General features: G+C 28.3%; 1 protein-coding gene across 3 annotated transcripts; it reads left to right on the top strand.

Annotated features, from left to right (window-relative positions):
- The first annotated feature begins 4,837 nt into the window (after positions 1-4,837).
- On the top strand, positions 4,838-24,146 carry LOC129976427 (zinc finger protein 782-like). 3 transcript variants are annotated; one of them, XM_056089988.1, is made up of 3 exons: positions 4,845-4,961; positions 16,538-16,671; positions 19,121-24,146. In XM_056089988.1, exon 3 carries the CDS (start codon positions 19,651-19,653, stop codon positions 20,728-20,730), a length of 1,080 nt encoding a protein of 359 aa, XP_055945963.1. In that variant the 5' UTR covers positions 4,845-4,961; positions 16,538-16,671; positions 19,121-19,650; the 3' UTR covers positions 20,731-24,146. The 3 variants fall into 3 exon arrangements, with proteins under 3 accessions (XP_055945962.1, XP_055945963.1, XP_055945964.1); XM_056089989.1 differs by lacking the exon at positions 16,538-16,671 and adding an exon at positions 14,658-14,718 and having other exon boundaries at positions 4,855-4,961; XM_056089987.1 differs by lacking the exon at positions 16,538-16,671 and having other exon boundaries at positions 4,838-4,961.
- Positions 24,147-24,619: the final 473 nt, after the last annotated feature.

The following is a 24,619-nucleotide window of genomic DNA, read 5'->3' as shown; positions in this document are numbered from 1 at the left end:
AAATGGTCAGAAAATCAATGAAAGCAAGTAATCTGGAGCGATGAGACTAAAATATCGCTCTTTGGTAGTGATAGTAGAAAATATGTGAGACGTAGAGTAGGTGAAGGACTTCATCCTGATTGCATTGAAGCAACTATAAAAACTACAACAAATGCTAATGATTTGGGCATGTATTTCTGCAGATAGTGTGGGCCGAATTCAAGTGATTGATGGCATCCTGAATGCCAAAAAATACATCGAAACTGTCCCGGAACCAAAATTGATACTTTCCATCAGGGATTTCTTCCCCAACAAATCACCATTTATTTTTCAGCAGAATTCAGCTCCATGCCACACAGCAAAAGTATGCAAAGCATGGTTTCAAAATAAAGGCATAGATGTATTACCATGGCCAGGAAACAGTCCTAATCTCAATCCAATTGAAAATTTGCGCAACGTTTGAAAATTCTTGTACGAAAAAAACGTCCCTCCAATAAAAGACAACTTATTGAATCTATAATTGATTCTTGACACCATGTGATTACGAAAGATGAACTCCAAACACTCGTTCACTCGATGAAAATACGCTGTGAAGCTGTCTTAAAAAATAAGGGTTATCCTACTAAGTATTGATTGTGTAAGTATCACTTTAAAAAAATGCAAATCTAAGATACATCTTACTAAAATTAGCGCAACTTTGTTTGGAATACAGATATTGTAATACTGTTTTTGTTATTAAATTTTACATTAAATTACCTTCAATTTGATATATAAACATTTGTATTTAAGTGAAAATTAATATATTCTACAAGCACGCAAAGTTGAAAAACATGAAACTTTCAAAAAATGTCCACACTTTTGGCCACCACTGTATATATAAAAGTAAGCGAAGTATTGGCCTTTATTCGAGATAACTTTTTAAAAGTTTACAGTAGAAAAATAGTTTTTATACTAGCATAAAATTATATATATATATATATATATATATATATATATATATATATATATATATATATATATATATATATATATATATATATATATATATATATATATATATATATATATATATAAAACTATTTTTCTACTGTAAACTTTTAAAAAGTTATCTCGAATAAAGGCCAATAGTTCGCTTACTTTTTTTTAATTAATTAAAATTCTAATTAAAAGAATCTTAAAAATCGCTCTTAAAAGCACATTTCTGACCTCCAAACTATATATTTGCCAAATTTGATTTATACATGTAAAAAAGGTTGGTTTGTAGTGGCAGCACACGCACAAACAGACAGAAGCTTTTTCTTTATGTTTGAATATCAAAATTTTGTTAAAATACCAATACATTTTCCCACCAAACATTCTTGCCAGCAGCTTATATGTTTTTAGCAAACCTAGACTAATGAGTTTATATGTTATTAGCAAACTTAGACCTTTTTTAAATGAGCTAAGAATGGTTTATTGGACGCTTAACCCGCACGACAATGTCCGGTCTCAATTCCTTTCCGTACTCCCCCCCCCCCCACTAAATAGACAAAGTAGCAATAAATTTTATGTTACAAACATAAAACACCTTCCGTAAAAAGACTATGTGATTCTTTTATGTTTGTTAAGGTCCATGGCAAGGCGGAAGAAAATGAATATGAATAGAGAAAAATATGAAAGAGACCGTATAAGTGTCGCCCTATTGGAAGCAATCAAATAAAGACCGATCCTGCTTAATTCTTGGTCTTATACTCAAGAATGTGTTTGGTATTGTCGATATTAAACAACATTTTTATTCACTTTATCGCTGTTGTAATTAAGAGAAAAGGATAATATAAATATGGATTAAAATGAAACCTAAAATACTATTATACTGCGATATTTCGAATTAAATGTTCGAATCACCCCAGTATTTATTTTTTTTATAATTTCTTTGATAAATTTGAAAAGAGAATATAAGTAGTCTACAGAAAATATAAGGATCTCTTTAATCTGCAGTCAAATACATTTTTTTTTTCCTAATCTGTTTTCTCCTAGCAGATATCAAATGGTCAAGATCAATTACATGGGGTCATTGATACCAGATAAAATTAATGGATTAACCGTCGAAAGGAGTAATAGGATTTGCTTGAAAATTTGCCATCGTAGGATATCAACTTTTCAAAAACTTTGAGAACTGCTAGACTTCGGTCTCCTTCATGGTTTTTTCTGCCATTTTTCCTGTTAGGTTTTCCAATATCCTGCTAATGATGGCGCTTGAAACAGTCATAACAATAGTGTTTGAGGCAAATTGAAATGAATTTTTTAATTCTTAAGAACTGAAATCGAACTGGAAGAATTTACAAATTTTTGATAAAATCATCTATCATAAGTCAAATTATGGACCTGAAGGGATTTATACATTTCAGCTTATTTTCATCAAATATCTAAAAGCAAGTTCATTACATTTTCAGAGAACAAATGTAAATTATTCAAAGGATAGTAGTTGATTAGATAAGATATGTAGAAATTTATAGAACAATTAATGGTCCATGCTACACATTCAGCATTAATATAACAATATAGACGCATATCCAGCAGCTGAACATAAATTCAAAATAGAGAATCAGTCAATAAATATTAATTTTGGATTTTAAGCGGAGTCGGAGCATAACTAAGCATTTACTCCATGTGACATGGCTAGAGCCTAAGAAGCAGCATGAGCTCTAATGTTAGCTAAAACTATTTAATATATTAACACCACGTTCCCCACTAATATGCACTCTTTTGTTTTACATTGAAAACATATTTACTTTATAAGGATGATTATCATTAGACGTATATTTTGGAAACGAAATCGAAATATGTACCAGCCGCTTTCGATGACCAGCTGGTCTATCCATCACACATTTAGTATTACTTTAATTATGTCAATTAATTATGAAGTATTTGCAATAAATTTAATTTTTGTTAAATTAATGCATGAATAGAACAAGTTGTATATAGTTGTAAATTATTATGAGAAGTACTGTTTTTTAGCTCTTTATGAGAATTACTGTTTAATCAAAGTATAATGTATAAATAATTAACATAGCATACGAAAAGAATTATCTTGCAGTTGATGGAAGAATTATTAAATGATTGAGCTAAGAAGAGAATATATTAAAACTAACAGAAAGTTAATTTTTCAAATTATTTTTTATTCAATGCTAAAAAGTCATAAAAAATTGGTAAAATAAAGAAAATCAACTGTATTTTATTGAAAAAAAAGCTATGTTTAATATCCAAAATTTAATTTTATGTTAACCTAAAATAAATGAAATGAAATAAATAAAAAATGAATAATAGAAATGAAAATAATTAAGTAGATTTGAATCTTCATCCAAAACATTATAGGAAGCCAAGGTTGTAGATTTTAATTGTTTAGTTTTATATTTAAAAAATTAAAATAACAATAATATGAGCATAAAATTGTATTTAATATCACTGCAATGTGCTCATATAAAAGTAAAGTTTACTAAACCAATGAAAAATATTTTTGGAAAATATGCTTTAAAATATTTTTAAAAATATTAAGATAAAAAAATCTTGAATAAAATTAAATAAGAGATCACTGAAAAACTGTTTTTTTTTTTTTTTAAATTTTTAAATGGTGCAAACTTGTTTTAGGTCAGTGATATGATACAAAGTTACTAAAAAAAATGCTGGAATTTTATTAATTTCTTAATTAAAATTTTAATTTAATTATTGAAACACCATTTCTTAATATTACTATCCTAGAAATAACTAACTATCAGCCAAATTTAAAAGCTTTAAGTCCAACAATCTGCCTCAAAAGACTCAATTTATTGATAGCATGCAGCCTATAAATTTTATTATATTAAAAGTATGAATAATTTTATTTCATATTTTTTAACAAAGGAAAGTCGTTCGGAACTTTGATTGAAGAATGTACATAGTTTTTCGTTCATTTTAACGATATTGTTGAAAAGCAATATTTAAAAATTTGTTAAAGCGAAGAAAGAATATCTTAAGATTTCATAATTAAAAAGATATATATAAATATACTTTTATTTCAAAGATGAATTAAATTTTTTTTTAATAAGGAAACAATTTTGGAAGTAATTGCAGAAAACATCAAATTTTTTCGCTATTTTTTTAGTAATAAAAATTTAATTCATCTTTGAATTACATTGCACTACCAAGCATTATACTTCATCGTCCTCCAAAACATATTTATTCTCCTCTGCAGACACACACACTTTCTCTTTTATTAGAAAAGAATTTGTACATAATAAAAAATTTATAATTGAGAGTCCTTGGAGCTAAATGTTATTTCCAATTACAATAACAAGAAAACATTTATTTATTCAAATTTTGCATCAAAATATTTTTATTATTTTCAACGGTTGGAGACGTTTTCTTTCAAATAAAAAATAATTATACAATAATAAAATATATAAAGAATAATAAATAAATAAATATATATTTTTTAATAAATTATTTAATAAATAATAGTTTTTAGCTAATGACTTAAAAAAATTCTTAATAAATAAATGCATTTTAATAATAATAAAATATATTATTTACATCAAATTTAATTTCAAATAAAAAAAATTATAAGATAAATTTCTGAAAGAGTGTGAAAGAAATAAGTAAAAATAAAAACGAGTAAAGTTTCAAAAAGAGTAAAAGAATTTGATGATTCAAAATTGTAGCGGTATAAAATGAAAAATAATAACGCGTAATAAGAAATGAAAAAGATTAGAATAAGTAGCCAAAAATACGCTTGTTTGCCAAATCTTATAACCCTATTATAGCTAGTCCTGTAATTGGGATAGTTCTTGTTAGAGCCTATAGATGGATGCAGACTGCTAACGCCATCTACAGGCACTAAATGGAACCTGGCTTGATCCTCCAATGCGTCCTACGGTTAACACTATGAAGTTTTCTACTATCTTTTTGTAACTGCTATTAGAAGACGATATTTGAATTCAATTTCTGATCCTAACTCTAAAATAATTGTAAGTAAATTTAATAAAATCGATACGCATTTTCTATTTGAAAGAGCTTATTTTTTAAGGAATGAAAAGTTGTTATATATGTATCAATAAGATAGTTGTATTGAAAGTTTAGTGCTTGATTCTTCAGTAAATAAAAAGCGCGCTAAAGTGTTTAAAGAATCTAAGACATATATATTTCTTATTTCAACTAAATGTTGTAAATTAAGCAGTTCTGAATTTTTTGTAAGATTTATAGTTAGATGAAATTATTCGCTATGAAAATATATCACATAGGCGTGGAACAGTGGAGAAAAGAGAAAAATATCGATGGTTGCTTTACGGACACCATATTATTTACATTCTTTCTCACGCTGTTGTTGTGAAATTATGTTGTATAAATTTCAATTTATAACTAACAATATTGCTTACTCATATTATAATTTTACAAAGTAGATTTCTTCATGTAAAAACATAGAATGATAAGTAAATATATTTTTTCAAAATCAATTGGAAGTACTATATTTACGGGAAAATTTGATTCTACTAAATAATTTAAAGACTATTCACTTAATAAGAATTCTGTTGGAAATCAGTGGCGATATTTGAAAATTTGGTGCAAAAAAATATTTTAAATTTTCTGAAAAACACTTGACAGTGTGTTCATTTGCATATGCAGCTTTCTGTTATAAATATCAAGTAAAGATTTCTTTGCCACAGAACATGTTATTTCAAATATTAGTTTTTTAGATGATACTTTATTATAACTGTATTAGATTTTCATTTTATAAATTTATTATATAATTATAACTTTTCATTAAGTTAAAGATTTTTATATTATAAAGTTTAGATTTATTATTATTATATTTTATATGATCACCACATCTTGAAAGAAATTTCAATTTATGAAAAGTGTATCCCAGAAAGGCAAAAAAATGCATGGGTATTAAATCCTACATAGGGTTCATATTATTTTAAATGTAGCTTCAATTTATTAATAGTTCTTAACTTGTTTTTCTGTTTGATACTATTCAACAGAAATACAGTAATTGTTTCAACAAAATTATCATCTGCCTCTGAAAGGATCAGCTTAATATGTTATTATCATCAAAATATAATTGTTATTGTAGTAAGATTCTATTTAGTGAATAATTTAATCCATTGGTAAACTGGGAATATTTGTATGAATTTTAAACTCAAAAATAATTTAGGAATCCAGAACATCCAAGAGTTCTCACTAGTCTGCTATAGAAAACTGGCTGACCACAGCAGAAAGTAGTCCATTGATTATTCTCGAATACTAATTGTGAAAAGGAGTAGTGTTCCATGCTTGTAAAAAAACTGTATTGCTTCCTCAGAGGCCCTAGTTAGTGTCTTGTTACTTTCCAAGTATGAGAAAATCATACAATCCGACATCTTGGATGGCTTCAAGATCTGCTTAAAAAGCGAGAACTGCAGTAAAAATAACTGGTTTGACAAGAAATTGTCCCAAAATATTAAATCCTGTTGCTTTCCTTGGAAAACAGGACCAAAAATATCTGAAGTAGAATATGTCAATTCCATTTTATTAATTAAGAAACATACCATTTATTTTAAGGTAAAGCACTTAATTTAGTGAAAAGTTATTTATCCACCATAATAGTGTTATCATTTATATCAGTAAAACCACATTTCCTATTTTTTTAATTCTATAAAATTTATTTTTAAGATAACAATGCAAATTTCTTTTGATTTGCTGTATCAAAATACTCAGAAGTCAAATGTGATTGAGTTAATACTCATGGCACATGATTGGTTCATTAAAGATGCTCATCCAGATTGCTTTGGGGAAAGGAAGGGTTTTTGAGAATACTAATTATTTCTATTTTTGAGGGTGAAGATAACTTTTCTTATGTTTGAAAGAGAAACTGATGCATTCCAGTATGCTGAAGAAACTGAACTCGAATGGTGTTAGGAATAAGAGTGTTTAAGAAATTTAAGTAAAAGTACTATCATTTTAAGTAAAAGTACTATCATTTTCAAACTATTATGAAGTTTTGGTTAAAATAATCACAAAGGAACTATCAGAATTTACATGTTCTCTTTTCAGTCATTGAATTATTAAATCTGTTTGACTCTATAATAGCAACTCTTCTAATTGTAAAAGTACATTTTTGCTGTAAAAAATATTAAAGCTTTCAGCAATATAACACCATATTTAATTTTACTTGAACGATATAATCAGTTATTCCTATTATTCCAAGTGAAATGGTATCTAATTTTAATCTATCGAATTCTAATTTTATCTAATAAAAACAAAGAATCCAAGTTAAAGAATTTTAGAAATCATATATATTTGACTTCTTAAATCACGAAGATGATGACTGCAAGTTGACAGAGATTGACCTGGAAACAGGATATTGAAAATATTTATTTTTTCTGCCATCAATACTTGTTAAACATTTAATCTAAATCATTTCTTTAAAACATAAATTTGTTTGTATTTGAAATAATTTAGCTGAATTTTCTGAGATTTAATTGTGGAAGCAGTTCTGATCTTTCTATGCTATCAAAATTGGATAAAATTCTAAATATAATATGATAATAGATGTTTGTAGATACACGGATATTTGTATAATAATATGAAAATCAGTAACTTTCTGAATAACTTTTCTACAATAAGTTTCTTTTCTTTTTTGTCAATCTTGTTGTTTTGGGGCTTTCTTTTTTCTTTAATAGCATAAATTGTGAAAACATAACTTACATATAATGAATAATTTTGGCAGATATTTGCACATGGGTTGAAGTTAAAATGTGTACCTTCACAACAAAACATATGAGCAAATTGATTTTACTAAGGGAGTGTAATAGTTTTTTTGATATGTGTCAATTTAGAAAATGGAATCTTGATTATTTTTGAAAAAAAAAAAAAAATGTATGAATGTTAGTAATTATTATCTCTGTTTGTGGTGTGGGAAACACAGTGTTGGCAATTTATTACAGACATATTAGAAATAATTAAATGAAAAAGTAGAATTTACATCAGGGAATAAGAGAAAATTCTAAAATAAAATAATTAGGCTAATTTAAGATAAAAATTAGGAAGTTAATGAGGGTTTAAATTAAATTAAAAGATCATTACATTATATGTATATATATGTTTTTATTTAAATTCCACTACAAAGATTTATATATATTTACATGAATAATGATGTCTTTCATGATTAATTAAATTATTTTAAAATTTAAATAATAATTTATAATTAAGCATTCTTTTGTGTTTTGAAATGATTTTTCTTTGCTGTTATGTATTATAAACTTAAGATTGTACTTGTTCAGAATGTATATTTTTAGTAAGAATTTGCACAATTAATGTATGCAATTTTCGTTATAAAATTTGTTTTGTATTCTATTAAGGTAATTAAATTGAGCTATTAAGTAGCGGGTTTTTTTTTTTATTGAGTGTACTATTTTTTTAACATTGCACATTTATTTGTTATAATGCATATTTTAGAAATATATTGCATTCTTCACTTAACTAAAGAATATCATCAAAGTGTAGTTTTTTATAGGTGGTAAATTTGTTAATATTTGAAAAAATCTTCTACTATTTAGCTTGATTTTATACAAACTAGTGGAAAATCTCTACCATTTTCTTTTATTTTTCCCAATTCTTGCTATATCTTGTATGAATTGTTTTGTGAAATTAAATTAATTTATCATCAGGAGAAAACAAAACCCACTAACTTTATAAAGTACAAAGTCCTACTTTAAAAGTTCCGAATTATGTTAATTAGTTGAAGATTTTTTTTTTATCAGTATAGTTTTTAAAAGTTATATTTATCTTTAATTTGTTATATTGCATTGTAGTAACCATCCTCGCTTTTTCTTGTATGCATTGTTTTGTGAATTGTGTCACCATGAGAAACAAAATGTATTTACTGTGAAAGGTCGGGAAGTTTATTTTACAAATACTGGAATATGCTACTCTAATATAAATAGAAATAGGGTAAGTGGACTAAAATGAGATTATTAGTTATTTTCAACTTTGTAGAGTAGGAGTGGCGAAATTTGTTTCTGACAATGTGTAGGTAGAAAAAAAAAAGATGACTACTTAAAAAATGACAAGGCTGAAGAATTATATTAGTATAGAATGTGCTGTGTAATTAAAAAAATAATTTAAATGTTTTTTAATGGATTAAATGTTACAGAAGGTTTTGTGCAAACTTGACTGTTCATGTATTGATTGAGTCGTAATACATGAAACATTATTAAGTAACAGTTAACAGTAACTCTTTCTCTACCAAGATATAATTTGAAAAAAACAATCTTCTCCATGCTATAATGAGCTTTCAGAATTTTACTCTTCCTGCTCTTGAAAGGAAAGTTTTCTGCTGCTGCAACAGCAGCATTATTTTATTATCATTTTATCATATTTTTGTCAGTCTTTTAAAATGAAAAAATAAAATCTCTGAACCATTAAAACCATTACAAAGATTATACCAAAAAAATAAAAGTGGAATTGGATGACCCCAAGCAAAAGGGGCACTCGTGCCTTTTAGTGAATTTGTGTTTTGGAGTACTTATTTCATCATGTATATAAAGAAGAGCACCAATTTTAATGGGCAGATCTCTGGTATTTCTTTAATTCTAAATTGTGAGAGAAAATAATATTTATATCTTTATCCACCCGAGAGCTGGCACAAAAAGGAATAATTTTGCAATTCATATTTTGTGATTTTTTTAAAAAATTCTTTGTAGATGTTACGAAATTATTGCTCTATTTATCGTCTGAGCAGAAGTTTCATAATACATGGATTTTTGACGAAAATACAAATCATGTTTCAGCTTTATTAAGAAGTATTAAACCGGATGCATTTCTTAAGTGATTTAATTTGAGGACATTTTTCTTTTCAATTTCTTATTATTTTGTTTTTCTAACTTTTTTATTTCACTGTCTTAAGTTTGTTTAAGTGACAGTTTAAATTCACTTCTTTATAATTTTGCATTAACAGAGCCTCAGATGTCGCCAAGCGTAAATAGTGGCGCAGTTCTATAAACCCTAACATCCATAAGATTCGACAGGTTTTTGTCTGAAGTTTCGCTAACGGAACGTCACTTACATTTTAATTTTCGGGAAGCTTAAATAATAAATTAATATTTATGAAAAATTTGCTATTTAGTGAAATTAAAATGCTTCTTTTTATTGTAGTGTGATAAAATAAAACACTTTCAACTTTTTTTGTGTGTGTGCCTTTTTATTTTAAATATAAAATCTTAAATATTAAAGATTAAATATAAAGATGTATTGATTGCTATTTTCACAAGAATATTTAACGTTTTTTTTAGTGCAGTCTGTCAAAAACGTATCTGGAAACAGCATTTTTTTCTGAAACTAATTATTATACAATAAAACTGTAAATGCTTGTTCTTGTAGAAATGTCTTCATTTTAAATGCATGCAAGAAATCGTCTTCAAATTAGATTTATATAAACTCGGTTTTTTCGAACATGGATAGTCATTTTCGAATATGTATACAAATTCTCCAAATTAAAGCAGCTTGAATATATAAAATAATTTGTAACTTCAAATAGATGGTTGATGAGTGAAACTAAATTTCATTTTTTAATTCCTAATATTAAGTTCCGATTTTTTCAATATATTTGAAGATACAATGAATATTTGGAGGCATTGAAATATATGTCAAAATGAAAGGGGGATTGGATATATGTAACATATTCCACTCCGATTATATTTCAAGTGAAATTTTGTTTGGGATAATGGGAAGCCAGTTACAGTTGTAAAAAGGATTTATGATGTTTTTAATTAATGAAAAAAAAAACCATTCAGAAACAAAATTCTGTACAAAATATTGAATGTATAGTATTGATTGCATGAATGAATAAAATCTATACTTATATAAAGCTCCATGTGTGTGTTGGCGCTCGACAGGCCAGATCGTTCGACCTACAGCTATCAAATTTGGCACATGCATACCTTGGAGGTCGGGAATGTGCACCTGGGGTCCCCTTTTTTGAATTTTTAATTAGAACTTTAATTATTAATTAAAAACTAACTTTCCCGCCAAAAAAATCTTTTTATTTTCCCACCGCCAAATGAGTAAGGCTTTAGTTTTTTCCCTCCCACGTTAACGAGGATAGGCGTATTTTCAGCCGATTATTTCAAACGATTCTGTTTATTTTCTTAATGTTTGATGCATTTAAAATTAAAGATTGTTAATTAATTGATCTTTCAGATTCATTCTGAAGTACTTTTGAATTAAATTAAAACAGAATATAGGAAATAAAAAATTTCTAATCTGCGTAGCGTTACCCCAACTGGCGTAGAAAATTCACGCATTTGCGTTACCATAATTGGCGTTGAAAATTCAAGCATGCGCATTGTGTTCTGATTGTTGACAACTCTATTTTTAAAGGATACGGACTTCGTTTTGAAGACTTGACATGTTTCCGACCGATTATTTCCGAAGACTTCGTTTATTTTCTTAGAGTTTGATGCATTTAAAACTAAACATTGTTAATTAATTGATCTGTTCATGATGAATCTGGAAAATTTTGTAGAAAACTTCTTGACATATCACATAAATTAAGAAATATATTCTTTAGTGCCCATAAGGTTTAAATACTCAGATACTCTGTTTTCAGTACTCATATTAAAAAAAAAGGCTTCGTTTCAGTAAAAAATGTTCTTATATTAATTGCAATTTAACTATTTCCACTTTAATTTAAAGCATAAATTCTACGGGAGCTAACAGAAAATTAGAGAGATGCATATTACGTTATGACTGAAGGCCTTTTGTTATATTATGAATAAATTATATGACTATCAAAATTTGCTTTAAAATATTTTGATGAAGAAGCTATTAAAATAGGAGTTGCATAATATATTTAATTATTAGAATTTTAATGACCATTAAGATTAGCGAACCGGCTGGTCGCCAAAGATGGCTAGTATTAAATAAAATACGAAAGCAACTGCTTGTATTTGGATAATGCTGTACTAGAATTTAAAAAAAGTATTGTTTTAATAAATGTTAAGGTTTTATTAATTTGCTTTCTGGTAAAATGTGATCAAGTAAAAAAAATTATTTAAAGAGAATCAGTTTGTAGGAGCTTGAAGACGCATTTCACCAGCATTATACTATTTTTATTTCAATTATAAAGGAATGTTTTAGGAAATTAGCATTTGCCTTTATTATTCAGCCTTTACAAAAAGAAATTAAAGTAATTTTTTTTATTAATATTAATTGCTAAACTTTACTAAATTTTTAATTATTTTAAGCGACATGCTTCGAAAATATATTGGAATATTACTTGTTTATTAGTTTGCAATAAATATGCAACTAAACACATAATTTTCGAATTCGTATTTAGTCATTATTATATTTTCTAACGACGAATCTTTAAAAAAACATTGTATTTTCTTAGAGCAAAGTTACTGTATTTACTATTAATTGCATCGTCTGCATGCATTGGAACAGTCTAAATTTTTTCTTGTATACTTCCGATTATGATGAACAGATTTGGTTAAAATTTTATATCTGGGGATTTCTCATTATTCAGAATCATTTAAAAGATGAATAACTGAAGATTGGAATAAGAAAATTTGAAGAGTTGTGTAAATGTAAATATAAAGAGGAATATTAAAATATTTTTCATATATTTAAAGAGTACATATCCCAGGTTGAATGATAAGTTTTGAGTTTAGTTTTTATAGATTACGAACAATAAGAAGTAGTTGGATACTTTTTTCACGGACTATAGGTTGCAGAAGATTTTCACAAATTTTTATCAGGAAATCAGTGTATTACGTGTGGATTTTTCTATTAATGCTTGTTAATTTTTAAATTTATATTTGAAATCTAATGATGCTTATTAATTTAGTCTTATATGTGCGTAGTTTGAATGAATAAGACAAAACTATCTTTTATAGTTTAACTATAAGGATCTTTTAATAAAAAACAGTTACTATGAATATTAAAAGGTACTTTAAAGACACAACTTTATATATATATATATCTATACTTATAATAAAGCTCAATGTGTGTGTGTGTGTGTGTTGGCGCTCTACAGGCCAGGTCATTTGACACACAGCTATCAAATTTGGTACATGTATACCTTAGAAGTCGGGAATATGCACCTGGGGTCCCTTTTTTTGAATTTTTAATTATTAATCAAAAACTAACTTTCCCGCCAAAAAAATCTTCCATTTTCCCCACCGCCAACTTTTCCGCCAAAAAAATCTTCCATTTCCCCCACCGCCAAATGAGTAAGGCTTCAGTTTTTTTTTCTCCCAACAGTAATGAGGCTAGGGTTAACATTTTTCGGCGGATTATTTCAAACGATTCTGTTTATTTTCTTAATGTTTTATGCATTTAAAATTAAACATTGTTAATTAATCCATGTTTCAGATTCATTCTGAAGTACTTTTGAATTAAAATAACACAGAATAAAGGAAATTAAAAATGTATAATCTGCATAGCATTACCCCAACTGGCGTAGAAAAATTCACGCATTTGCGTTACCTAACTGGCGAAGAAAATTCACGCATGCGCATTGTTCTGATTGTTGTCATGACAACCACTATCAACGAATGATTTAAATTATTTTTAGGTTAGTTGCATGCTTTTGTAAGTAAATTGTATTTATGTTATATATTTTTTGTATATGCTTATAGTTTTAAGTACATCATTTTTTAAGTATTTTTTTTAACCTGTTTTCAATGATTGAAATTATTTTTAGGTTAATTGCATGCTTTTGTAATTAAATTGTATTTATGTTAGTTATATATTTTTTGTATATGCTTATAGTTTTAAGTACATCGTTTTTTAAGTAGTTTTTTTAAACCTGTTTTAGACCGATTATTTTAAACGATTCATTTTATTTTCTTAGTGTTTGATGCATTTAAAATTAAACATTGTTAATTAATCGATCTGTTCATGATGAATCTGAGAAAATTTTGTTGACAAATTCTTGAGATATTACATAAATTAAGAAAGATATTCTTTAGTACCTGCCCATAAAGTTTAAACGCTCAGTGACTCTATTATCAGTAATCATATTATTAAAAAAAATGCTTTGTTTCAGTAAAAAATATTATTATATTAATTGCAGATTAATCATTTACACTTTAATTTAAAGCATAAATTCTATGAGGGGTAACAGCAATTAACTGTAACAGCTGTAACTGTAATATTTTAATATTTAAAATTAGAGAGATACATATCACGTTATGACTGAAGGCCTTTATAATATTATGAGTGAATTATATGACTATCAAAATTTGAAGTTTTAAAATATTTTGCTGAAGAATCTATTAAAGTTGGAATTGCATAAAATATTTAATTATTAAAATTTTAACGAACATTAAGATTGGCGAACCGGCTGGTCGCCAAAGGCGGCTAGTATATATATAAATTGCAGAATTTCTAATTTTTGAAAATTAATTCCTTGCATTTCAAACACTATATTTCTGAGTAATATTTTTTGCACAAGATGCTTATCTTTTTCAAAAAATCACAGTTTAAATTAATGTGATTTATTTTCTGAATATATTTATATATTTAAAAGGCTAAATTGTTTACATATAAAAGAATTTTAATTTTATGCATAAAATTTTTTTAAAATTTTGAAATTTGATTCCTTTGTCTACGGTGGTAAACAGCTTTGCAGGGGCCTGTTGTCATATTATTTTCTAAAAACTTTAAAAATATCTTTACAGTTATTCCCTGAAGTGGTTCGAGGAGACTGACGTGTAAATCCTGATAAGTTTGTGTATAAAGGTATGGGAATTTTAATTCATTCCAAGCAAGAATGATGAAAATGGTTGTTTTAGAGGGGAAAAAAATGCAATAAATTAAGTAATTTTAATATATTTGAGAACAAAATTTTTTAAAAATAATATAAAATAAGTTATCTCAATGCCTTTGGCTTCATAAAATGTGGCTCTACATACATTAATGGCAAAAATCGTGCAAACTTTTTTAAGGGGTAAGAAACCCCTCATTTTTGAGGTTTGATGCTCTTAGCAGTCATTTTATTCACTGAAATATCATAAAGTTATGCATCAATTTTAAAAGCATTTATCCAAGAATTTCATAAAATAATTTTTGTAATGGATATTTATAATGAAAAAACTTTAGTAAAAAAGTAAAAAAGAAACACAGAAATAATGACATAAGCAAAAAGTCTTAACTTATGACAGTTAATTCTTGTTTGGGTAATCTTTAGTACCAATTACGAACTTTCAAAGTCGTCCCTTGTAGTTCATCAAGGCTTTTAGTTCTTCAGCTGATATGATGTGAATTATTATTTCACTAGCCGCCTTTGGCGACCAGTCGGTTCGCCAATCTTAATGTTCGTTTAAATTTTAATAATTAAATGTTTTACGCAATTCCAACTTTAATAGATTCTTCATCAAAATATATTAAAACTTCAAATTTTGAGAGTCATATAATTCACTCATAATATTATAAAGACCTTCAGTCATAACGTAATATGTATCTCTCTCATTTTCTGTTACCTCTCTTAGAATTTATGCTTTAAATTAAAATGGAAAGAATTAATCTGCAATTAATATAATAATATTTTTTACTGAAACAAAGCATTTTTTTTATAATATGATTACTGATAACAGAGTCACTGAGCGTTTAAACTTTATGGGCACTAAAGAATATCTTTCTTAATTTATGTAATATCTCAAGAATTTGTCAACAAAATTTTCTCAGATTCATCATGAAAAGATGGATTCATTAACAATGTTTCATTTTAAATGCATCAAACACTAAAAAATAAAATGAATCGTTTAAAATAATCGGTCTAAAACAGGTTTTAAAAAACTACTTAAAAAACGATGTACTTAAAACTATAAGCATATACAAAAAATATATATAACTAACATAAATACAATTTACTTACAAAAGCATGCAACTAACCTAATAATAATTTAAATCGTCCGTTGATAATGGTTGTCATAACAACAATCAGAACACAATACGCAAGCGTGAATTTTCTTCGCCAGTTACGGTAATTGCAAATGCGTGAATTTTTCTACGCCAGTTGGGGTAACGCTATGCAGATTATACATTTTTAATTTCCTTTATTCTGTGTTATTTTAATTCAAAAGTACTTCAGAATGAATCTAAAACATGATTAATTAACAATGTTTAATTTTAAATGCATAAAACATTAAGAAAATAAACAGAATCGTTTGAAATAATCCACCGAAAAATGTTAACCCTAGCCTCATTACTGTTGGGAGAAAAAAAAACTGAAGCCTTACTCCATTTTCCCCTCATTTGGCGGAGGGGAAAATGGAAGATTTTTTTGGCGGAGAAGTTGGCGGTGGTGAAAATGGAAGATTATTTTGGCGGGAAAGTTAGTTTTTAATTAATAATTAAAATTTCAAAAAAAAGGACCCTAGGTGCACATTCCCGACCTCTAAGGTATACATGTACCAAATTTGGTAGCTGTATGTCAAATGACCTGGCCTGTAGAGCGCCAACACACACACACACACACACATTGAGCTTTATTATAAGTATATAGATTAATTGCGTTTTTAAACTTCTATGTAACAAGTTTTTTTAATCTGCTACATAGATTTTCGATTTGGATAAAGTTGCGAAATACGATTTTCTTGAAGTCAGTATTGCTATATAACATAGTTGATTCCTGATGAACTATAGATTCTTCATTTCCTGAAAACAAACCACATACAGAAGGCAGCAGTTTTGGTATGTGTTTTTCATTTATGAACTTTGGGACATTTATATTCTCATTAATCGTTCCAACTCTGTCCATGAATTTTGTTGCCAAATAACCATAAATCATAGGCCTAACTAGGTGTTCAACAGCGATGTAGTGTAATCAGGAGTTACTGTTCGTTTTATTATCCTGAGACGACCATTTTTGGACTATTCTATCTCACTAATGGTTGAGACGTGGAAGGATGTGCGCATTTCCAGAATTAACTTTATTGCTAAATGTAAACATCTCCTGCCTGAATCTTTCCTCTCACTCCTGTTCGGTCGAATTAAACCTATCCTAACGCGTGCGTAAAAGCACGAAGGGTTTTAGAATCCCTTCGTTGGCAAACAGTATAACAAATAATTATGATTTATTAAAGATACTTGCTCTAATATAAATACTTCTTCAGAAATTACAGTACACTCCCGATTATCCGCGGAATTGGGTGGCCGCCGCGGATAACAAAAATCGCGGATAATCCGAAAAAAGCTGAAAACGGGTATAGCAAAAAAGAAAACAGTCATTCCAACTTTGAAAAATCGTTTTTTCTACAATAAAACGTAAAATAAACAGCAGGAAATGTTTAACTAACGCTTAATATGTTAGTATATCACTCAAAACGAACCAAAAATGCATTTTGTTAATGAAAACAGAAAAATGCTTTGTATTTACGAGAGGCGTCAAGGATACACAGAAAAATGAATACATATGTACTGTTTTAATACTGTAATGTATTATGTAATTACAAAAGCATAACTGTAAAACTGCACCTTTTTAAAAAAAATCAGTCAAAAAAAAAAAAAAAAACTTTGCGTGGCAGGCGCGGATAACCCGCCCGCGGATAATCGGGAGTCTACTGTATATCAAACTAGCCGCTTTTGTTATTCAGTTCGCTCTTAGTTTAACGTACTGATTTTGCTCTTATATGCGTGAAAAAGATTTAATTAATGGGCGAATAGTGTAGCATGCGAAAGCATCTGAGTTTGTATAACATTTATTTCACTGTACGCAAAGTATTCAGAGCAAAAAGTCAATCAATTTGAGATGCCACAATACTTTGGATATCATTGATGAATATTATAAGTATTTTCTTTTGGATGAAAATTATTTAATAAAGATACTTGCTCTATTATAAACACTCCTTCAGAAATTATATGAAACTAGATTCTTTTGGTAACTATCTGGCTCGTAGAGAATATTGAATGTATTTCGTTCCAATTCAATATCTTATGCATTACTTAATGTTTATGATTTTTTCAACACAATATTTTTAAGTACTGAATTGTTACAGATATTACAGCCGTGTTATTTCAGAATCATTGTCCTATTGGTTCCTTGTGTATAAAGTTCCACGCAATCATAGAGTTATTAATTTTGGCTTCATTTGTTTTCTAACATTTGTCATATTGTAACTTCACTTAGTTATTTCTCAAGCACACTACTTAAGTACTAAACAAGATCTTCTCCCCTGATATTTTAATTGGAAAATCACGCGATTATATAGTTGATGAAACATTGAAAACGATTCGAGTTCCTTTGCACCAAAGTGAGTTGTTAAAAAATAGATTTAACAGAAATTATTTTCACCAAACCACACAAAAAAAAAATTGAAAAAAAAATGTCACTATTCATTTGGAAAAAATTGTAATACGGTAAACAAATTGGTATCGTGAAAAAGAAAATTTATTTATTATTATTTTAAAATATTTTATAAATTAATTTAACAAAATAATAATATTGAGAGCTTTCAGGGAAAATATCAAAATTTTGTTTTATTTTCATTAATTCAAATTTTAAAAAGCTTTACTTGGTGCACATTCTAACGCATCAAGCAGTATTTGTGGATGTGTTATTTCTTCTACAGCTACCATATTTCTTTCAAGTTCCACGTGAAAAAACGTTATGAAACTCTTTCTTTCTTTCTTTATTATCTCTCTGTCTTTCTCTGTATATGCGTGTATTAAACTATATTAAAATATGCTATTTTTCAGGAATATCTTAACAAAATGTAATTCTATAACAAGTTTTTTTTTTACTTTAGCTTCAAATTCGATAGTTTAACATTTACATTAATTCAATTAAATTCGTAACCTAATTTTAATATATTTAAAGTGAATTTTTAGTAAAAGATACTATGAGGCATTTCATTCTTGATGTGAGATTCGATTTTTTTTTTTTTTTTCATATTTATACAAACATTTATAAGTAAGGCGTAAAAATATTGTACGTTATATGTGTAATACACATTATAAAAAATAAATTGCATAATAAGTTGCGCGTTAAAAGATACATTCCATTGTAGTTATAAATATATTTTAATAAATTGTAATACATTATTAAAATAGTTTTATTTAATGTTTGTAGGCTTGTAATTTTGTTATTTTTGAAGATTTAAGGATAATAAAAACATAAAATAATAACATTTTCTTTTTTCAGGTTATGGAAATAACGGAAAGAGCAAAATTATCGCTTATTAATTATCAAGATTATATATATGAACAATAGAAGTTTAACAAATCCTGCTTATCAGCCAACACGGTTAAAGTTAAATATATGCAGTTAACGCTCTACTTTTCAACAAGGCTTACTATCTCATCCACTCAATGATTAAGAAGATAAGTTATGACGTTATATATGCAATAAAAGCAAGTACTCCTCTGAAAAATTAAAAAAAAAAAAAAAAATACGCTGTCGATTTTTGTTAAATATATATCATGCACAGGCAGCATATCAAATAGATACTTATAGATGCCAGTGATAGTTTTTTTTAAAAGATTTTTACCTGATGAAAATTACGCAGATCTAACTTTTGTTGCAAAAGATTTTCTGAGAAGCATGCTTTAACGAGGCATATTCTAACATCTGTGAAAGAAAAGCCTATCTGTGGATCATGCAATATAAAATATTTTCTAATCAATGCAGTCAAATTTGGAATATATGCAAGCTTACGAAACAAATTTTGCAAAATGTGTAGTAAAGTCTTTTCTTCGCAGGAATATGTAATGCCACAAATCTCGACGCATCTTAAAGTAGTTTGTAATATGTGCGATAAAGTATTTTCTCACAAAGGAAGTTTAAGGACACATTTAATCACGCATACGAAAGAGAAACCACATGTTTGTGATGTGTGCAATAAAGGGTTTTCTCTTAGAAAAAGTTTAAAGATACATTTAAGGACGCATACGAAAGAGAAGCCGTATGTTTGTGTGATTTGCAATAAAGCGTTTTCTCAAAAAGGAAGTTTGAATAAACATTTACTGACGCATTCGAAAGAGAAACCATTTGTTTGTGATGTATGCAATGAACGATTTTCTCTACGAGAAAGTTTAAACATACATTTAAAGATGCATACGATAGATAATCCATATGCTTGTAATGTGTGCGATAACAAATTTCCTCTACAAAGAATTTTAAAGACACATTTAAGGACGCATACGAAAGAGAAACCATATGTTTGTGAGATATGTAGTAAAACGTTTACTCAAAAAGGAAGTTTAAAGATGCATTTACTAAGACATACGGAAGAGAAACCATATATTTGTGAAATATGCAGTAAAGCTTTTACTCAAAAAGGAAGTTTAAAGATGCATTTACTGACGCATACGAAAGAGAAACCATATATTTGTGCGGCTTGTAGTAAAGCGTTTTCTCACGAAGGAAGTTTAAAGCAACATATACTGACGCATACCAAAGAGAAACCATATGTGTGTGAAATGTGCAATAAAGCGTTTTCTCAACGAGGAAATTTCAAGAGACATTTAAGGACGCATACCAAAGAGAAACCGTATGTTTGTGAGATTTGCTGTAAAGCGTTTTCTCAAAAAGAAAGTTTAAAGACACATTTACTGACGCATTCGAATGAGAAACCATATATGTGTGAGATATGCAATAAAGAGTTTTCTCTACGAGGAAATTTGAAGGTACATTTACTGACGCATACAAAAGAGAAACCGTATGTTTGCGAGATTTGCAGTGAAACGTATTCTCAAAAAAGAAGTTTAAAGAAACATTTACTGACGCATACAGAAGAGAAACCGCACATTTGAAGTGTATGCAATAAAACATTTTCTAGTGAAATATTTTCTGACGCATACGAAACAGAAACCTCTGTGTGTAATAAAGCATGTATTGCAAAAGGAAATTTGGAGACCAGTAAGTTTCAAGGTACATTTACTAACGCACTCAAATAAATAAATAAACTCATGTTTGTGATGTATGCAAAAGAGCATTTTCTCTTCACAATATTCCGAAATACTGACGCATATGACTGAATAACCGCATTGCCGCGAGATATACAAGAACATCAAAATTAAAACATTCTTACTCTGAGCTCTCTATAGAGTGAACTACTCAATGTAAAGTTCCAAAATTCTTAAGCATACTATTCAAGACATGGGAAAATGGATTTCACAAAAAAAAGGTTCCAACACCGGAAGATGGTGCTGCACAACAGAAAATATGCTGAAAGGACGCTAAATACATTTTTGTAGGACATTTTATTCAAATGTATCAAACATTCAATTACAATGACCTTACCAGTGCAGGGGAAACTGTTCAATATGGTCCCCTTCTTCATGATGTAAAATCTGCATTCTGTAGATAGTTTGTCCAACTGCGGATCGTAATTGGTCGATTGTGATTCTTCTCACATGTAGAGTGAAACTGTCTTTCGAATCTGCCAAGTTTACCAGACGTCCTCAATAAACAAGATTTTTCAAGTATCCCCACAGCCAAAAATCGCAGGGATTAAAATCTAGAGAACTAGATGGCCAGGTTGTCGGAAACGCACGACTAATTGCTCTATCATTAGTAAAATGTTGCTGCAGAAACTGCTGTACACGGAGTCCAATGCATGGGGGCGTTCCATCTTGCTTAAAAGTAATTGAATCAAGACAGTGGTGCTGCTGCATTTGAAGCACAACAAAATTTTCGAGCCTGTTTCAGTACCTCCTTGCCGTCACAGTGCATGACATGAAACCATTGCGTGTAGCCTCTTCGAAAAAGAAACATCCAAGATTAAATGTGGCTGTGGATCCGCACCATCCTGTAACTTTCGGTGAGTGAAATGGAATCTCTTGGAAGGTACGAAGGTTTTCCGAATCCCAAGGCCACCGTTATGAGTGCTGACTGTTCCACTTAAATGGAAATATGCTTCATCGCTCCATAGAATCTGCCATGGCCAAGATGCGCCCATTTCAACTCTAGGCAAAAATGTCAGTCTTTTTTCCCTGTCGATGAGCAGCAACTGCTGATTGTAACGAATTTTGTGCGAGTAAAAATGTACTATTTTTCTCAGTATGTTCCTCACTGTAATTTAGGGAGTACCGAAGGCCAGACACTATTACAGCTTACATCGTTATTCATTGATTGTTCAACAATAGCGATGGTAACATCTATACTTATAATAAAGCTGTGTGTGTGTGTGTGTGTGTGTGTGTGTGTTGGCGCTCTACAGGCCAGACCGTTCGACCAACAGCTACGAAATTTGGCACGTGTATACCTTGGAGGCCGGAAATGTGCACCTCGGGGTGATTTTTTCGAATTTTTAACTAGAATTTTATTTATTTAAAAAATAAGCGAAATTTTGGCGTGTTTCTGCTATAACTTCCGAAAATATTACCGCACAAAAAAGATTTTTACATCAAGTTAAAGATCAAAAATTTTTCTTTTTAAATGATACCAATGTTTTAACCGTAAAATTAAATTTCCAATTTTATTTAATTTTTTTAACTATATTTTTCAACAATTTTTTTCGTAGAAAATAAAAATAAAATTTAAGCTGCACGGGCACGTTCCGCATTCATGGGGAAAAATTAGCTTTTTTCAAAGTGTTGCCATCACATTGATTAAACCTCCAATTGAAAATAAATTAAATCTTTTTGGAAATGAAATCTGCAAAAATATAATTTTTAGCATGTGTCTGTAGGAAATGTAACAAATATGAAATATTATTTTTTCTAAAAAATAAATTCAAGAAAATTTATTTTATGATCTTTTACACTCTCTGTATTATTAATCCAATAAATCAGTTTTATTTTAAGGCAAGTTTTGTTTAATATGAACAGGATATTCATTCAAATCAGGGCCACACAGCTAATTTGCAAACTTTTAGTAATAGACACAGATCTTCTAAAATGGTCTAAATTGAAAATGATTATATTTTATGTAACTTGATCCAATAAATGCTCTAATAAATAACGAATTTTTGATTTTACATAAAGCTTCTGTTGTGGAAATCACATTTAACAAAATGTTCTTGAAACACTAATATGTTAAATAAAACGAGTTAATTTCCAATCAACTAAATCAATCACTTAAACTGACTGATTTATGAAAATTTGAATATCACTATTCAATAAAAAAGGATAATTTTAGATTTTCCATCGATCGTTTCAAAGAAAATACGCCAATCAGCGCGCAGATTTCTCAAGATTAATTGGCCTAAAATTATGAAAATGTTGAGTTTTTCTAAATTTTTAAAACTCAAAACTTCATAAATCAGTCTTAGTTGATCGTTGAAAATAGAAACATTCATTCATTTATTTAAAATTTGGTGTGTCCAGAATATTTCTCAGAATATGATACCTTACTGCATTAAATTTAGACTTCATAATTTTTGAAATATATTTATAGACCAGAACAAAATACTATTATGAATTTCATCTCAATCCTTTTGAAAGCAAAACTAAAAACTGAATTTTATGCTGAATCTGAGAAATTTTTGTTGAATTATTCTTTGAGATATTACATAAATTATGAAAAATATTTTGTAATTCACGTAAGACAAATACCGAGCGATTCTGTTTGCAGTACTAATATTCAATAATAATAATAATAAATAAATAACAATAAAAATGATAAATAAAATAAAATGCTGAAAGTTGAAGTTTTACCGGAAATGACAACAAATTAGGAAAATATATATAGTAAACGATCTAAACAACAGTATAAGTTTGGTATGACTATCAAAATTTGAAGGTTAAAAATGTTTTGTTTGAGAAGCTATTAAGAGACAAGTTACTGAAAATATTTAATTGAAAATTGTAGCGAGCGGTAATAATGGTGAACCGGCTGGTCGCCAAAGGCGGCTAGTCTTCAATAACATCTGAATGAGTCGATTTAGATACGGACCCGGAACTCTTAAGATCCCCAATTTTTTGGAATCGAGCGATCTTTGTCCTGAGAGCTTAGAAAGCAATGGTCCTTTGCGTAAATTCTTAAGTCGACGAAACCCTCAAAGTGCAGCTGCAGAATTTCCTTTTTTTTTCATAAAACAACTTCACAAGCAAAGCATGTTCTGGCAGTGTGGCAGCCATCGTTAATTAAGAATTACATTTTCCCAATTTTATCCCTTTTTATGCCTAGAACAATATCTGCAAACCAATGGTTTATGCAAATTTTTGCTTACAGTGCGAAATTGCAATTACAATGACAGCTTCAGTTTCTTCACTTTTTCATCTTCTTTTTGTCATATCAGCAATAGAAATAAAAAAGGAAAAATTTCATACCGCTTTTTTTTGTATGTGTGGTTATTTGTTTCTTTTCCGCATATTTTCTGTACTGTGCTATCTATCGGTGTTTTTTTGGAAATAATTTTTTCTCCATGTAAGTAATTCGTTTTCCCATGTCTTGAGTAGTAAGTTCAACAATTTTGGAGACTTTGCACTGAGTAATTCGATGTATAGAGAGCTCAAAGTAGGAGTGTTTTAAATTTGATCACTTTGTACAATAAATGTTTCTTTCCTCTATAGGGGAATTTGAAGGCGCATTTACTGATACATATGAAAGAGAAATCTTATATATACAATTATTTGCAACAGAGATGGGCTCGAAATAAAATTTAAAAAAAATTTTAGTTGTACATATTGAAACTAAATTATGTATACCATTTTTTTTTGTTGAAATTTTTCCATATTTATAATTAATTAGAAATTT

Source organism: Argiope bruennichi, chromosome 7, assembly GCF_947563725.1.
Source record: "Argiope bruennichi chromosome 7, qqArgBrue1.1, whole genome shotgun sequence".
NCBI classification, from domain to species: Eukaryota; Metazoa; Arthropoda; class Arachnida; order Araneae; family Araneidae; genus Argiope; species Argiope bruennichi.
The sequence above is the reverse complement of the archived record's forward strand: the minus strand, read 5'-3'. Positions and strand labels throughout refer to the sequence as shown.